General features: G+C 39.6%; 1 protein-coding gene across 1 annotated transcript; it reads left to right on the top strand.

Moving 5' to 3' along the window:
• Positions 1–13,671: 13,671 nt before the first annotated feature.
• On the top strand, positions 13,672–17,609 carry LOC109138982 (zinc finger MYM-type protein 1). Its single transcript, XM_019260955.2, has 2 exons — positions 13,672–14,383; positions 14,628–17,609. The coding sequence occupies exons 1-2, from the start codon at positions 13,966–13,968 to the stop codon at positions 16,787–16,789; spliced, it is 2,580 nt and encodes an 859-aa protein (XP_019116500.2). The 5' UTR covers positions 13,672–13,965; the 3' UTR covers positions 16,790–17,609.
• The last annotated feature ends 797 nt before the right edge of the window (positions 17,610–18,406 follow it).

The raw sequence follows: 18,406 nt of genomic DNA on the forward strand, positions 1-18,406 counted from the left end.
ACTATGATGTAACAGTGAACAGTAAAACATATCATCAAGCATCTGTCAAACCAATGTTACAGAGACCACAAGTACTAAAGCAGAAAATAAGAGAGGAAGAACAAATGAAAGGAGACGGCTGTTCACAAGCTTAAGTGGCTGTCTGACAACAATGCTATTATCTTATCTGTGCAAAGGTTGATGTAGTTAAACAAAGGGGATACAATAGAAAGGGTGGTAATTACTACAATGAGTGCAAAGTGGAGAGAAAGGGTGGAAGAGAGGAATGGTAGACAAGAAGGAAGCAGCAGTGTGGGCTTGTTAGAGCTGCTCTGTGTGCTGGACAGACTGCCAGTGGTGTTGGATCATCAGCTCAGAACAGTGAAGGAAATGAGTCCCATCCAGCAGCCAAATGTTACCACTGTGCTCGGCTATTAGCCACCGCAGCAGCCAGTCACAAATTGCCTTGAAATAATTGACTCCTCCAAATCCAGTTTGGCAGATCAAGTCAAAATCGGAATCTGAGGTAATTTATTAAGCCACTATTGATCCCATTATTGTTGTGGCTGATATGAGTAAGTTATAGTGAGGATTATTCATTTGTGCGTTCATTATTGACCAAACTTCAGTGTGGCTGTTCATGCTTCACTGCTAACTGATATGAGCTGTTGTTTCAAATGAATTAACTTTATTATTATTAGTGAACGAGAGGCAAACACTGAAGTGCTTTGGATACAACTAATATAAAAATATATCTGTGTTAAGTATAAGTTACATATGCATTCATACATTTTCACAGGCTCAAAAGATGTGATGATTTACTGCTGGCTGGTCTTTTCAGTTCAACAGTGAGAGCATTGTTCTCACTGTTGAACATTGTATTGGTGTTAAATAACCGTACTTCACTATTAATCAGCTATAAAATCTTATTTAATAGTAATAGTATAATAGTAATAATATATGACATTTATCATGGCTTATCTATGGCTACTTTAAATTAGTCTAACTGAAATGAATGAGTATCTAATAGTCTAATATGGATGGATATAAAGCAGACAAATGTGATGTTGAAGTGTCATCATCTGATGAGTATTGAGATTTTTTCTAGTAAAATTCTATATATAGTTCTCACGGCATGAGAGGAGTTTCACTAAGAAAGCCCTCATCTCTCACATCGTGCACAGTGAAGTGTGTCCTGCCACAGCGTCAAGAGACTGTAGAGTGAAGTGTCAGCTAAATCATTTGAAGTTATGAAAGGACAAAAATTCCCCCATGGACACTTTTATTCTGTTAGATCTCATCGATCTGAGATCCTTGGTGCTTTCACGCTTATGTTTTGATAGAGCGTGGAGGTTTACCTTTTCTTAAATGACTACCCTGGCTCACTTTCCCTCAGTCGGCCCTGTCTAATTCTACTTCTCATCATTTCCCAGAATGACTTTCAACTGTCTCGGCAGAGGAGAGGCCTGAACTTGTTGCATTCAGCTGTTGGCTTCAAGTGAGGCTGGAGAGAGCAATAATGACAGCAGCAGCAGCAGAGTGGAGCTCCGCAGGTTGAGAGAAAGCCGGCGCTGAACCTCACACTCAAACACATGTCGTCTGGAGCTTTATCCAGGCCACTCCTGGAGGACAGACTTGTGATGAATTTCCTTTTCCCTCCACGTGTCGGTTTAGGTAAGAGAGACTTCTGTTTACTGCCGTTCTTTACACAGATGAAACATTTCTGACTGTCTCAACCGTCTTAACAAAGATGTGTGATCAGCTGGGTTTAAGTCTTTTACTTCAAATGTATATTTTTTATTTAATTTCAGATTTTATTTCAACTATTTGTTTAAAAATAATAACATTAATAATAACAATTGTTATTTAAATAAATAATAATGATAATAATGGTAATTATTATAATTATTATAGTTATCATTTTTATTATTAATTCTATTATTTGTTTGAATTACAATAAAGAGAGGCTCCAAAACAGAGTACAAAACAGAGTGCAGAGTTCTGAATAAAAGTGCAAGGTAATAACATTTATTAAAAAAAACAAAAAAAACAGCTGCACTAAAGGTGATAAAGCCCAAAAAAATGCTAATAATAAAAAAACTAAATGATGTGCAAGGTATTGTATGTTTTGTTGAATCATAACAGTGAACGACAATAAGAATTGATAATGGTCACTGCATGTCATTTGATAACTGCTCACTTTGATTTAAAGATTTAGTTTCTTTCTTTCTTTCTTTCCACACTTTAATTCTGATCAGATGAATCCATGATGTGATTCAGTGTGTACATATCACAATATAAAGTTACATTTGGCTGAAGTACAGAAGTCACTACTTTTTTCCTTTCTCATGAACACGGAGTTAAAGACAGAGAGTGTGAACTCTTGGAAAAGAAGCAGGTGTGTGTTATTATGACACATGAGCTGGTTCGACTTGTGTAATGTGTTGATGTGTGGTCATCCTAACCACACCAGTATTAAGAACAAATACTGAATACAAATGAAGCCCTGGCTGGAGATAGTTTTCTTCTTTTCAAAATGAAATATGATTTTAAAAATAAATGGACTTGGATGGAAGTTGCTTTGGCTTTGTCCATTGGCTGAAGCAGAGTGTGGATCTCATGCTGTTCTTCTACATTACAGTGTCGGGCTGGAGGGCTCCTGTCTGCAGCTAATCACGTCCATGAGAAATAGTCACATAACAGCCTGATAGAGGAGGCAGTGGAGCGTGCACACACACACACACACACACACACACACACACACACACACACCTTACAGACAGGCAAACACAGCTTTCTGGTATCACTGATGCTTGCAGTCATTCTGAGTGTGATATCCTGGACACAAGGTATTGCCCACAGCTCTCTCTCTCTCACCCTCTCTCTTGGTGAAAGAGAGTAACAAGCGTGTGTGTGTGTGTGTGGTTTCATCCACAAGAAATTGCCAATGTTTTTCCGTCTGGTGCTTCTGCTCACATTCATTACCTGTTCTGATGGAGCGGCTACACACACACACACACACACACACTTTTGGTCAGCCGTATGCACCTGTTCACTGAAATAGGGTCACAGATACACACTAATACACACATGGAAATGTACACAAGAATGAGACAAACTTTCCCGGTGCACAGAAGCAACACACACACACTCTCAGACACACACGCACACACACACACACACACACACACACACACTCTCAGATAGACATAAAATGACCTGCAGCTCTTGGGGTGTTCTTTAGCTCAGTTGGTAGAGCAGCCGCCCCATGTACAAAGTTTCAGTCCTCGTGGCAGCGGCCCAGGGTTCGAGTCCGACCTGTGGCTCTTTCCTGCATCTTTCTCTCCCCACATTCCTGTCACTCTTCAGCTGTCTCTATGAAAAAAAAAAAGCCAAGGCCAAAAAATCTTTTTAGAAAAAATGACCTGCAGCTTTTTGCTTCTCAAACCAATCAGCTTTCCTCTTCCACTTAACAGTGACTCTCTCTCGGTCTGGTCAGTGTAGTGTGAAATGAGGAAACATGACAGCTGAGTCTGACAAGGCCACCGCATCCTCACCAGCACAACACACACTCACATACAGTACACTGTACACAGGTAACAGTGACCAGCTCAGTGACTCAAACTCAACATCCACTATACTGTACAGTATATGTGCTAATTATTAGACTTGTATAGACTGTATATATATATATAGGGACGTGCTGAAGTGTTTCTGGTTGTTCCTTTGTTGCACGTGTGTGTTTGTAGCTTGTGTGTTTGTTGCTCATCTGAGCTGATTTTGTTATTTTCTCACAACAGCACTTACAGTATTTATCTACTTTCTATTTGACTGTAGACTGGTTCTGCCTAAGCACCAACAGCTCGTATCCTTTTAGAAACTTCACTAAATCCTACAATTACCCAGGTCTGCTAGCTACAATACTTTAGTAGTTTACACTCTCTTCCTCTCTGCTCTGTGTGTTAGATGTTTAGTTGCTCCTTATGTAATAAATGTAGTTTATCTGCTGTTTTGGAGGCGAGGTGTAGTGATTGCATGGCAACCCTCCACCGGACAATCTGTAGCTGCTATAGTTAGCCAGCTCCCAACAGTCAGTGCGCTCCCCCTGAGGTAACTTAGACACCCCCGCTGAGAAAGCAGCTCTGGTCATTAACTGCTCCATTTTGAGAAACGTGAAGTTGGCGACACCTGGGACCACAGTCAAATGCATCCCTGAGGCCTGAGCGGGCAACACTGAATCATTGCTAGCTAAGGCTGAATGTAAATATAGTGAGATTGTTATTCACATTGGCGGTAATGACATCCGGTTACACCAATCAAGGGTCACTTAAATGATGTGATGATATGAAATCATTATATGAAAAGAGTAAAACATCATTTTTATATTTAAATTGTGAATAAGTTCATAACTTGATTTGGAAGAAAACTGGTTTGACGTTTGTGCCTTTCATAAACTTTTGTGTCTCCCTAACTCATTCCAGTGAAAACTCTAGAAAGCATTTGTACACTCAAACAAAACACAAACAAAGTTGGAGACTAGCTGCTGAACAAAGTGAATTTAGCATTCACCCTGTGTATTTAGTCCAGACTAAACAGGCACTAAACGGAGGATTGGCCTTTTATTTGTCAGGTGTACATAAACACAACTCCAAATGAATGCTGATGTTGTTCTGTGTCTGCTCGATGCGTAAATGGACAATTATTGGTTAACACACAGCTGACAATATGTCAGTGTTGTGTGTTTGGCCTTTTGTGCTACCCCCCCAAGTGGTCCAGAAAAGACACACTGAAATAAAAAACAGAGGTTACACAGGACTAAACAAGTCATTTAATCTATATCTTGATTTACAGGTGACAATGTGTAATTACAGTCTCGTTAAAAGCCTGGAATTCAGTGTCAGTCAAAGATAAGGCGTAAAAGGACTGAGATGATTTTAATGGTGCCAACAGTGTTTTGGTATCGTTTGTCAGTTAGTTCTCCTGTCAGGTATTGATAAAGTTCTCAACATCTCCTCCTCTGTATTATTGAGCTGAGTGAATGTGGCAAAGCCAGCACCTGCAGAGAGCCTCAGATTGTTTCTGCTGTATTTGGCATTCGTCAGATGGACCCCCCTCAAATACAGGTGCGTACTGAGTTGTCATCATGCCAATCTGTTAAGAATCTGCCATGTCATTCCTCACTTAGCTCCCGTGTTCAGATTGTGCTTGTAAACTTTTACCCTGTATGTTCACAGAAAAGGATTTTTGACAGCTTCATGATCTGCCTCTCCTCTGACAGTTACAGTTTTTTCCAATTGCTTAAACACAATTTTGCAAACTAGGCTGGTTTTATCAAAACACTAACACAATTCACCAAACCACACACCCAAACTGACCACCCAAAACAACACAGCAGATATGTTTACATTGGAGTGAACTAAAATATGCTCACAAAACAGGAAGCTGAAAAATACAATGTCAGAAAAAATGAAAAATAAAGAGGAAAGCAAAAATAATTAGACAACACTGCTCTACCCTGACCTCTTGCTCTTCCTCCCCCTCTCATTCTCACCCCGCCTCTTCCTCTTCCTCTCTGAGCAATGTCTTCTGTTGTTGTGAAAGAGAAAAGATGCTCACCTGTTCTCTTTTATTGCTTACTTCCTGATTGAAGTGTTAACAATTACATAACACCATGTGCTACCTGTTTGGCCAGGTGACACATATAGTCACTGCAAACATGTGACTTTATGTCAGTTTGTTGTGTCTTATGCAGAGAACTGCATTCAGTACACTTAAAAAGAGCCACTTGAATTGCAAAATGTGTGTAAAGCAGAAAATGTGTTTAAAGTTTTGGAGATTTGAGATGAGGTTTTGCTCCCTGTGTGTCAGTTTAAATATTTGTGCTATCCATGTCATTTCAGTGTGTTAGCAACTGGACAAAACTGTAATAACTTTATGCACAGTGCATGACCAGTTTAAATTCCATGCCAGCATATCCATAATGTAATTCTAACAAATAGCAATTCTAATTAAAGATATTTACAATTCTTTACTCACTTGTTCTTGAAATCAAGAATTTATCTCTGATAGAGATGTCCGTTGTAAATATCTGTAAGTTGATTACAGCTAGTCGTATTTTACCATTTCCTTCTATTCAGACTCAATGACAGGAACATACGCTGTTGGCCATAAATTTGGAATCAGCACATTCTGTTTTATTTCCTATTTATACACATCAGGTTCATTGTGCTTTTTTATTTTCACTTTGATATGTTTGGAAGAGATTGATCAATACATTTTTGAGAAGATACACTTTATCTATCAACAATAAATCACATTGTCACAGTCATTTCAAAATATTTTAGTCCAACTTGATGGGCAACAGTGTATATGTAATTTAATTGTCATGTATCATAATTCCAAATCAACATATCCATCATGTTATTTTGACAGGTTACAGTTTTAATCAAAGATATCTACAACTCAATCTCATTACTGATACTGTGAATTATTTATATGAATAATTCAATTCTGACTCGTGGCAAATGTTCATTATAGATATGTCCAATTGTTACATGACAGATATCATAAATGGAATTCTTGCCATCTAAAATTCAATTCTGACTAGTCAAATTTAAATTACTGACGTGTTGGCAGAATGTCATCTCAGCTTTCTGAAAAACAATTTTAATGAGTAAAAAATATATTTAGGATATTTTATTTCATTTCTTTTATAATGAGGCAGAAGTGTTTTAGATCGACTCGTCAAAATGTTAGTGCAGACAATGTGGTACATATCTGAGATGAATATGCAGTCGAGTCTGACAAATGGGAAATGTAATGGTTGAAGGTTACATTTACATTCGTCACAATCCTTTTTCAACATGCCCCTTCCCTTGCTGTCGTCATGAGCTGTGGGTTTCATGGAATGATATGAAATGGGTGAATATATTTTAAACACTGGCAGAGAGAGAATCCTACAAATGTACAGCAAACACTCATGAGCACATTATTAAGGTTCATTAAAAAAAAAACACAAACCAGAGGGAGGCAGTGAGACAGATGTAGAGCGGTGGTGTAGAGATGGATGAAAACCAGATTAAGTCCTCCTACTAAGACAACTACACGACTGACTGGTCTTGTGTCTGTATTTTAAACTTGAACACTGGGCATGATGAATTATTTTTTGGAATTTGGATAGAATGATCAGAAAGAAAGAAAGAATCAGAAGAAATGTTGTAGCAGTGCCTGGAGAAGTGTATACGCTTATTTAATTTACTTCATTTAATTTTATTCTCTACTCCATCCATCTCCATAAAATTTGGAAAACTTTGTCTTCCCTTGCCATCTTGGGAAAAAAAATCAGCTTGAAGAAAATGACTGAATGATGAGGGAGAGGATTTAAAAGTGGGCACACACACAGTGCTGACTGAAAAGGCACAGTGTACTCTGTGTGCCTGTGTATACTCTGTACTACACCACTGCTAATCAGTGATTGAAGAGTCTGTTGTGATGATTCTGCTGATTGGACCTGGAGACCTTCATCCTGCTTATATGCAGCTCTGTACTGTAGTGTGAGTGTGTGTATAAGTAATCATCATTCAGGGCTGCTCTGTTAGTAAGTACACATGTATTACTGATGCACCTATTCACAGAATTGTGTGCAGCATGTGCGTGACAGAATGTGAGTGTGTATACAGTACGTGGGTGTCAATAAATACACATTCAGTCTGTGATGAACAAATGAATATAAAACAGTCGGAAACCCCTTAAAAAATCCAGTTATGAAAGTGTGTGTGTGTGTGTGTGTGTGTGTGTGTGTGTGTGTGTGTGTGTGTGTGCGTGTGTGTGTGTGTGAGACAGAGAGAAAGACTGTGTTGAGGCCTATTGCCACCTTGCCTGTCTTGTAAGCAAAACAGATTGGTGGCAGTGATTCAAAGTGAAGCAGCCCCTAATGTTACTGTTAGTTTTTTCTTTTCTCCTCTCAATTTGCATTACTTATCTTCCTCCCTCCTTTCTAACACCTGCTCGTACACACACACACACACACACACACACACACACACACACACACACACATTTAAGAACCTGTCTCATGCACTAAATCTGTGATAAAGCCGTGAAGTATATATATAGCAGCCTCTCGATAGTGCCAGCAATTAGCAATTCTGTCCCCTCCCACAAACACACTCACAGGCTCATGTTGGTGAAGCCGAAGGATCTGAGGTCACAGACTGAGGTTTACATTTTAATGATACAAATTGATTTTCAACATTTTACACACACAGTTTTTTACAACAGCGTGACAATGAGGACAGATGCATACACACCACTGACCTACACACACATGTTGAGGGGCTGTAGTTCCAGTCTGAAAAAAGGACATAACCACTGACATGCCTGTGTTTAACCATCTACACAAAAGCTTCCATGTCATGTTTGCATTAGATCATGCAACGTTGCTTCATGATACAGTTTACATAAAAATGAACTTCTGAGGGATAAGTAATAAAAGTTTGGATGATATGGAGATTTAATTTCATCTTCCTTTTCATGCACTATTCATGCAGCCACAGCAGATGGTTCAGAAAAATGGCTAAGAAGCAGAGAGGGTAGATGACTTTAGCCCTGCCTTGTGTGTGTCCTTGATACATCCACACTGCGTTCCCTGATTACAAAGCAGAAACTAAACTGGGAGACACAAACATCAGAACAGGAAATATTCATCTGTTATATTTCCAAAGAAATATTAGTATTAATATGATCATTTTTATGATCACTTAAACAGCCAAAAGCTGAACAAGGTACTTTTAATGCATATTAAGTTTCTCTAGCAGAGACAATGCGGTCCTGTATCTCTGTGCATCTATGATGGCCCCTCATCATCAAACAGTAACAAGACGAGATGAAGCAGCTGGAAGTGACAGAGCAGGGTCAACTTCATGATGCAATGCAGTGATGCGAGTTGTTTGAGGACAGGGATGTTTATCTTTTGCTCTTCTGTTGAATGAAATATTTCATTGTAATCAAACTTGAAGAAAGATGACTGGCCATTAGCTTTCAAAATATCTACCTACAGAATATAGGTCTGCACTACACTATATGACCAAACATTATAACCCTGTTTTGTGTGCTTTTGGTCTGGGGCAGATTTTCGGGGCAGTTTAAGGACTCAATATTATATATTGATATTTTAGAGAACAGTGTGCTTCAAACTGTTTCCTGTGTGACAACACCCCCTGCACAATGAAACTATTACTTTACTAAAGAACATAGCACACTTAGAGCTCCTCCAAATTGTCACCACATATCCCATCAGTCATTGCTCTCTGTTTGTAAAGTGATCATGCATCTGTTAAAAACTCAGAATAGTGTAACACCATGAAGAAAAGCTGCAGTTGGGCATTGCACCACATATGTGGAAAGAGAGAATCAATGATGAGGTGATGATGGGAGAAAAAAGGAGAAAAAAAAACATGTGTGAGCGCAAGTTGTGTGTTATGCATAATGCATCGAGCGTCTGTTTTATTGAACGTCTTGATGTGTTTCTTTATGGTTTTTAATATGTTGTCAGATCCTCAAGGCCTCTCCATGGAATTACTTAGTGGCAACATCATGCTCAAACTGGCACTACTTTACATTGCGGTGAAACACACACACACACACACACACACACACACACACATATGTGCATGCGATGTATGTGTTGTCTGTGTGCATTTATACACAGTGACACATTCACATGAAGGCTCACGCACTTCTACATGCACATACATGTATGAGTGCACACACACGTACACACTGAGATCTGTACGAAAGGATTTGCATACACACACACACACACACACACACACACACACACAGACAGACAGACATTTATGCGCATTCACTTAAACACACACACACACACACACACACACACACACTGTAATATTGTAGGTGACACTAATGATATAGAGAAGTATTTCTAAACCATGCAATATGCATGCCTGGAGAGTAGTATCACTGAATAAAACTGCCTAACAACAGGAGGGAGGAACTGTCTCATTGTGGTTTGGAGTTTCCCTGGGGACCACAATGTTTGGAGCTCAGCCCTTATCACTGCTGGCTGTGAATATGTATGGCGTCTCTTTCTTTTTTCTCCTCTCGTTGCTATTAAAGAAGAAATTTAAATGATTCTTGTTGTTTTCTTTCAGTTTTCTGTGTTTTAAAGGTCAGCGGAGAATCTGTGAAGGAAGATACCAGAATGCTTCGGTTGACTAGAGTTCATATTGCATAGTGAGGACATGGCAAATCAGATAATGCCAGGTGATGACTCGATGTTAACTTGATCAGAAATTGGGGGCTACTTTGTGAGGAGGAAAACTATTTCATGTTATAAATGAGCACACCAGGTTTCATGCAGGTGAATGGAAGAACATACGGCTGAGAATTTCATCTTTGGGTGCATGTGATATGTATGTTAATGTTTCCTTGTTTAGAGTCACACAGTCCTGGAGGATGGAACTCACACAAATAGCTGCGCCTGATTGTACACCACAAGATATTTCATCTGAAACTGGACGTCTGGGAAGAGCAGGTCTAAAGTCTGTGCCACTGTTTCATCAGACAAACGCAGAGAGAGAGAAACAGTGAGTCAAATCGTTGATGTAAAAACTGTTATGACATTGAAGAAGACGGAAAACATCAGTTTAATTTAGTTTAGTTAATTCAAGTGCTAAATCTACCGTCAACTGCACATGTGCAGCACAAGGATAGGAAACTTTGATGACATTGACAGTAACTAGCGAAGTCTAGTCAGTTATGACTGTAACCAAAATAAAACAATAAATCAAAGTCGAGTGAGTCGCTAGAACTAAGAGCAGACAAAGCAGCTGTGGCAGTCTCTGCTCTGCAGGGATGCAAAGACGTCTGTTAATACTGAGTCACTGTTACTCATTTACACCACATGGTTTAACCTGACCTGGTCAGGTGACACAAACGTGGTTAGATGCAATAAATATGGTCAACTCTTGAGCAGAACTTCATTCTTTTCCTCGGGAAGTAAAGGTGATGATGCAGATTAAAACTTTTCTTACAATGTCTTCTCACCTGAGTCATCTCTCCTCACAGCTGCTACATGCTCCTTTCTGCTGACTTCTCTCACTCTGGATTTCTGTCAGTCTCCTCACAGAGTCCCACAGTGCAGCTGTTGACTGCATCAACAGCACCCTGCTTTAATGTAAAACAAGCATCAGCAAAAGAACACAAGGCTGTCTTCTACCCCAGGCTGTCTTGGAAAATGTTTGTGGCCAAAGTTAAAGTATGACTGATATACTGTCAGTTAACCAATATGTGAAAAATTAATACGAGTTGCCTGAATCTGCTGATATTAGTAGCATCTGAGTATGAAATCAATATTGAAACGAAAATGCCAGATGATGTTTTTTTGTCCTTTAGTGATTTGCTGTGGTCTCATCTTGCATAAATCTCTGTGAATTCCTTCAGCGCTGCAAAACTTTCATCAGAAAAGTTCAACTTCTCTGGCACCTTTTAAAAAGCAGCGCATGCAAACTAGTGTTTCCCCACAGGACGACAACAAAGACAATAAACTGACATTTGACATTTTCTGTTGCTCGCAAACTAACTGCGACTATCACTGCTGCTATGCTGACGGAGGGAGAGAGTGAGAATAACGAGAAAATTGAGGACAAAAAAGGAAAGAAAGACAGTGGCAGATGGAGAGGTGGAAGTTAGGAGAAAGAGATATTTTCAGAAGTGGATTATCTCCTGGTGTCTCAGTGCAGCAGCACAGAGGTATGGTTTCTCTGTTCTGGTTGCTGCTGGAGCTGACATATGGTTCTGCCAGCTGTCTCACTATAAACGTCAGTGCGAGCCATGGTGGACGTCAAGGGTCTCTGCTTACTATTGGCCAGGTTCTGCTTTATTATACACAGTCGGAGTGCAGCTATTTTTTGGTGGCAGGAAAATGACAGTTAAATATTCCTACATCTACACTGCAAAATATATCCAGCCTAATGAGTCAACGTATGCTTTATACGCTAGTTGTCTTTGGTCTGAACCAGCCTTCAGGAGCAATTTGGGGTTCAGTATCTTGCCCAAGGACACTTCGACATGCAGACTGGAGGGGAGCGAACTGCTGATCTTCTGATTAGTAGACGACCCGCTCTACCTTCCTATGTGATGTCACCTGTAGGTTTGCTGTCCACTTGAGGCTGGCTACAGAACAAGTATCAAGCATTTCTCCATAAGACAAGATGAACTTCATTGATTCCACACTGGGGATCATTTTTAATTCCTTTTGTTGATTATGAGTCCGACATGTTATTGAAGTGCAACACTAACTGTGTGGAGCAAATCAAAGATACAAACAAGTGTTAGAAAGAACAAAGCACAAACCCTCAGGCCTCCCTTCATTTCCCATTCAGGAAAGATGGAAGTAGTAAATACCTGAAGACTTTTCATCAGCTTTTCTTTAAACGAGACACTCGTTTTTTTGCATTGTAACATGTAGGTATTTTTGATCGATTGATTTCTTTTTTGTTTGTCTTTCTACAGTGTAGAGAGTATGCTCCAGTCATATCACTATTTCACTATTATGATAGTCAGTCAGTTACTGGGATCAGGTTTAGATGTTTGGCACCAGTTCCTGAGGACAAATGAGAAGGCTACTGTAAACAGACTTCCTGTCGCAGAACGTCACTGTCATTCTAGCCGTCACCCTAATTAGTGACACTAATCCTTACATTAATTGGACATAATTGAATGATCTTCATGTCTCCTCCCCTCTCTGTCCTCTACACGTTCCTCTTTCATTTCTTCTTTCCTCAGTAAATATATCGTACTCCTTCATCCTGATGATGATTATCGGATTTAAACAGCAGTCTGTGCTATTAATAATGAATGGAGATTAATTCACCTCACTTGACCACGAAGAGAAGCAGAAAAACTCAAAGAGAATACAGCAACACAGATGTCTCCCTCCTGTTACAGTGCAGACTTTTTAGTTTTGAAATCTTTGCTGTTCAGTGTTTTTTTTTTTTTTTTTCCAACTGAGCAGCTAATGCTAACTACTACAACTATTAACCACAATTAAAAAAAAAACATGAACGACATAAACAGAAAAGGGATATAAAGAAAAGAAGTTCTCCACTAAAACTCAACAGTGTAGCAGAGTCTGTGGTTTCATTATGAAAGGGTCACACACATGTTTCTCTTTAAAAGACATACCATATGCCTGATTGATAGATATTTTAATTAATAATTAACACAAAGGAACAACTAACGTATCTCTGATGCTGTAACAGATTAGATTATGTTAATATTTACATGAAATATGAGCCAAACAAAAATGCTGTTGAAAGTTGTGTTGGTGTTGTGTCTTGAGTCTGCTGAACTCCTGGTGAACTTGATGAAAAAGATGAAAGTCATTTTCTTAGAGATGACAGTTTTCACATAAAATCATTGAGAATTCTCACTATTTTATTCTTTTTCCTACACCTGCCCAGGGACTACACCTCTCTGTGTTTTATATTGTTCAAATAAACAATGAAACGTAGATATCCAGACCATTGTCATTAAGTGCGTCTGAAAAGTTCATTTAAAATTCAGTGCCTTGCTAAGAGACTCATAACACCGTGTAGCCATGTTCAGCCCTGTATTTTTGACTATTTATTCCTCTCTCTTTTTTCTCTGTCACTCACTTGAGTGCTCGGCAGCCAGGGGCGGATCTACCGGGGTGGCATGGGGTGGCAAGTGCCACCCTAAAACAAACCCTTGCCACCCCTGCTGCCACCCCAGTTCGCGGCAATAAATTGATAGAAAAGTCGCAAATCTAACGTTTACGAGCGTGAAGCCCCGGTGTCCGACGACAGTGAATGCAGCACGAGAGAATGCGAGAGCGCACGAGACTCCTTGGAGAGACGCGAAGCCAGAGAGCGCAAAGTCAATGACGGAGATGTGTCTCTAAAGGGAAATCCAGTAAATTCACTTTTTCATTTTACATAAATGAAGCGAAAGGGAGGAATATATACTTTTTTCACCCCAAAGACGAAGGTCACAAAGATAGTAAATGAACTGAGCAAGACAGACGTACAAGGTGAAGTGGAAGGAGAGAGAGCAGATGAAAACGAGGTGGAAAGAGAGAGAGCAGATGAAAACGAGGTGGAAAGAGAGAGAAAGGACATTGAAAGAGAGAGACATGATGGGCATGAGATGGAAGTAGATGCAGAGGATGAAGACGAGCTGGAGGCAGAAGGAGAAGAGCAAAAAGATGTAAAAGTTGACCAAGATGAGCAGGGACAGGAGGAGGTGGGAGAACACATGGAGGAAGGAGACCAAAGAGAGATGAGACAGGACAGTGAAAGGCAAAGAATAAGGCCCCCTGAACCTGCACCGGCAACCTCCAATAGAGGTGGTCCACCTGGTATGGAAATTGTTTCTGCATAGTTTACTTATTAAAAAGAAAAAATTACAAAAATTGACATTTTGCTATCATTCGATATTGCTTGGACTTAAAATAAATGTGTTGGCTTAAATGTAAATAATCAGCTGGTAGCAAAATACTAATATTTGTGGTACAATGTATTTTCTATCTATTGGTCAAGTTAAATTCCAAAATCAAACAAAGTATGCAGTGTAGTTTAGACCTTCTCTTCCGCATCTTCTAGATGTATCCAAGACCAGATTTGAAACACCAGTGCAGCCAAAGAGAGAAAGTTTCCCAAAGACCCTGCAGGGAGGAGCCAGGAGAAGCTTCCGGAGTGAATGGTACCAAACTCACCCCTGGTTAGAGTATTCTCAGTGCAAAGATGCAGCTTACTGTTTTGCCTGTAGGCATTTTTCCCTCCCTGACACTCCCAAGACTGTTTTCACTTCATTTGACGGATATCGAAATTGGAAAAAAGCCACAATGAAAGACAGTGGTTTTGCCTCACATGCAAGATCTGAAGCCCACATTAATGCAATGTTTGCATGGACAGAGAATAAAAGGAACATGGATAAAAACAGCTCCATGTTTGGGGTAATGGATGAACAAAAAAAGAAGCAGGTGGCTGAAAATCAGTACTACATTAAAGCACTGGCTGAAATTTTAATATTAACAGCCACAGAAAACACAGCACAGCGGGGTCACAGGGAGTCTGTAGACTCAGAAAAAAAGGGGGTTTTTCTGTCTATGTTAGATCTGCTTGGTAACCATAACCCCATCATTAGAAAAAGACTTGAACAACATGCTAAAAATGCAAAATACACAAGTAAAACAATACAAAATGAAATACTTGAATGCCTGGCTACAATGGTTAAAGAGGAAATCATACAGGAGGTTAAAACAAGCAAGCACTTTTCAGTGATTGTTGATGAAACCAAAGATGTTCAGAAAAAGGAGCAAATGTCTTTTGTTTTGCGATATTATTACAATGGTGTGGTTCACGAGAGTTTTTTGGAGTTTGAAGTGGCAGAACACCTGGATGCTTCTGCGTTAAGTGACAAGATTATTCAGTGTCTTGAGAAGCATGGGCTGGAGTACAAGGAAAACCTTGTGGGCCAAGGCTATGATGGTGCGGCAGTGATGCGCGGGGCACATGCAGGTGTCCAAGCAAAAGTAAAACAAGTGGCCAAACATGCTTTCTATGTTCACTGCAGTGCACACTGCTTAAACTTAGTCATAGTAGACACCGTAAAAAGTGTGGCAGATGCAGGAACCTTCTTTTCATTGCTGGAACGACTGTATGTATTCATTTCTGGGTCCTATGTACATAACAAATGGCTGGAAGTGCAGCGAGAGATGTTTGATGGTCCACCAAGGGAACTCCAACAGCTAAGCGATACACGTTGGGCATGTAGGCACATAGCATGCCGCAATGTTATGGACAGGTTGCCTGCAATAGTGCAGGTTCTTGAAGAGATTGCATCTGAGAACCATCCACAAAGAGCAGTTGAAGCAAGGGGGATATTGGCTCAGATAGACCTCAATTTTGCTGGCTGTCTTGTTCTTTTCAGAAAGGTCCTGAGTGACTCCAAATTTTTGTCAGACATGCTCCAGTCTAAAACAGTGGACTATGCTAAGGCTGTTGAGCTTATTGAAGCACTCAAAGAGACACTGGTTAACTATCGTAGTCACACCTCTTTTGATGAAATGTGGACTGAAATACTTGATTTGTGTGAACAGAGTAACATTGATACAACACAGAGAAAAGCAAAGAGGCCAAGACAGACAACAAAGTTGCTTCAGGATTGTGTCATCAACTCCACCCTGGGACAGCATGTAGTTCCAGATAACAAACACACTTTTTGCGCCTCTGTGTATTACCCAGTTCTGGATAACATGATTGGGGAAATGGGAAGAAGATTTTCTGACACAAACTGTAATATCATGCAGGGTATCCAGGCACTAAATCCGTCCAGTCCAACTTTTTTGAGAGAGGAGACCGTCCTGTTATTAGCTGATGCTTATGACTCAAATACAGACGATCTCAAGCATGAGTTACATCAAGCAAAGAGACTGCTCAACAGAAAAAAGGGTGAAAAGGAGAGTCCTACCACTGTAATGGAGTTCACTCAGTTTTTGGACCCATACCAGGAAGTTTTTTATGAGTTGTTCAGGCTGTGTAAAATAGCTGTTGTTTTGCCCGTCACCAGTGCATCCTGTGAGAGGAGTTTCTCATCTCTAAGGCTCATCAAGACCTATTTGCGGTCTACTATGACAGAAAAGAGACTATCAAGTTTGGCTGTACTAAGCATTGAATGGAAACGCACAAAAGCATTAGATCTAGATAAATTCGTGAAGCGTTTTGCTGAGCAGCATGGAAATCGCCGTTTACAGCTGTTATAAGCATGTCAATGTCATATGCTCTCTGGTATCATTATCTTATTTGAACACTGCTGCTCTGAGATGAACATCTCAACATCTGGTGACTGTCTTTTATTGTTTTTCTCATTCATTTCTAGCATATGATGCATGGATTGGTGATTAATCCATGCAGTGCTGTCTTTAATTTATTTTGTATTTAGCCTATTTGTAGCACACATTGTATAGATGGCTAATCTATGTAATATGTGGTGTTTTATTTATTATTTATTTATTATTATTATTATTATTTATTTTCATTAACTTAGTTGATTTTAATTGTTAAACTTTCTATCACCACCAGATGCAAAAATTGATTTGAAAATTTAAAAAGAGAAATATGTATTAAACAAAAAAAGGGGAGAGGGTACATTTGCCAGTTTTTTGTTTTTTTATATATAGGCTACTCTACCTATGTAGCTACTGCCATCTGAAATTGGCCCTCATTCTACTTTGTTTTGTGAGGTTCTGTGAATATCAGTTTTGTGAGGTTCTGTGAATATCAGTATTGTGAGGTTCTGTGAATATCAATAAAAGCAATGTGCAGTGCCTCAGTGCCATGACCAAATTAATTCCATTGTGTATGTACGCTGACCTTAGTACAATCCATTGATCATGGGTAAGATTTTCTTTTGATATTTTTTTCTTTTAATGCTGCCTAGGTTCTGCAAGCAGGAATACTTCAGTGTAAATTATAAATTACAAACTACAATAACTTCAATATATTTACACTGAAATAGGTTGCCACCCCTGAAAAATTCCTGCCCCCCTCTTGCCACCCTATAAATATTTTTCTAGATCCGCCCCTGTCGGCAGCCATGCTGCTCAGCAGCTCCACTCTTTCATCTGTCTCTCAAATCAATAGGCCACATTGGGGACAACTCTGGAAGAGAAAATCGAGTGTTAGTCCAGGTTCTCATTTCCCCGAGCTCTACTCTTTCTTGTACTCATATTGGCTTTCTATTAGTGTTTCTGCCATGTCACTGTGTGTGTGTGTGTGTTAGTGTGTGTGTGTTTGAGTGTGACAGAGAGACAGACATGCTTCTTTTAAAGTATAACCAATGTTAAATGAATGCTACATGAATTTGTTTAGACATCATTACTTTCACACCTTCCTCCTTCTCTAAACTTCTTCCCCCAGTCCTCGTTCTTTCTCTGTGCCCCCTTTTCTTTCTGTTCTTCTATTTCTTCCTTACCCACCTCTTTCTCTCTAACCTGAAAAGCTTTGAGAAGAAAGGTTCAGACCAGGTCACTGTCTCAATCCTAAACTTATTGGAGAGAATGACCCCCACTCACATGCCTTGAACAAGGTTATCAAAAATGTTAAAAGACATACGTAGCCCCACAAAGAAAATGATTTTTCTTCTTCTGTCCTGAATTATCCTTCCCATGACCCCTCAGATTTGTGACATTTTATACAGTTCTGGTCCAAAAGTGTGTCAAAAAGAACTTTTGCATACACAAGCTCAGACATTGATGGGCCCCTGATACACTGCTACCACGCAGGCCCATGTCAACATTACCTTTGTAAACACTGACACACTGCCTCATGCTTAAGTCTGACGAGAGAAAAAGAGATAATGACGATTACAATATATATAA

This window comes from Larimichthys crocea, chromosome X (genome assembly GCF_000972845.2).
Source record: "Larimichthys crocea isolate SSNF chromosome X, L_crocea_2.0, whole genome shotgun sequence".
Lineage (NCBI taxonomy): Eukaryota > Metazoa > Chordata > Actinopteri > Sciaenidae > Larimichthys > Larimichthys crocea.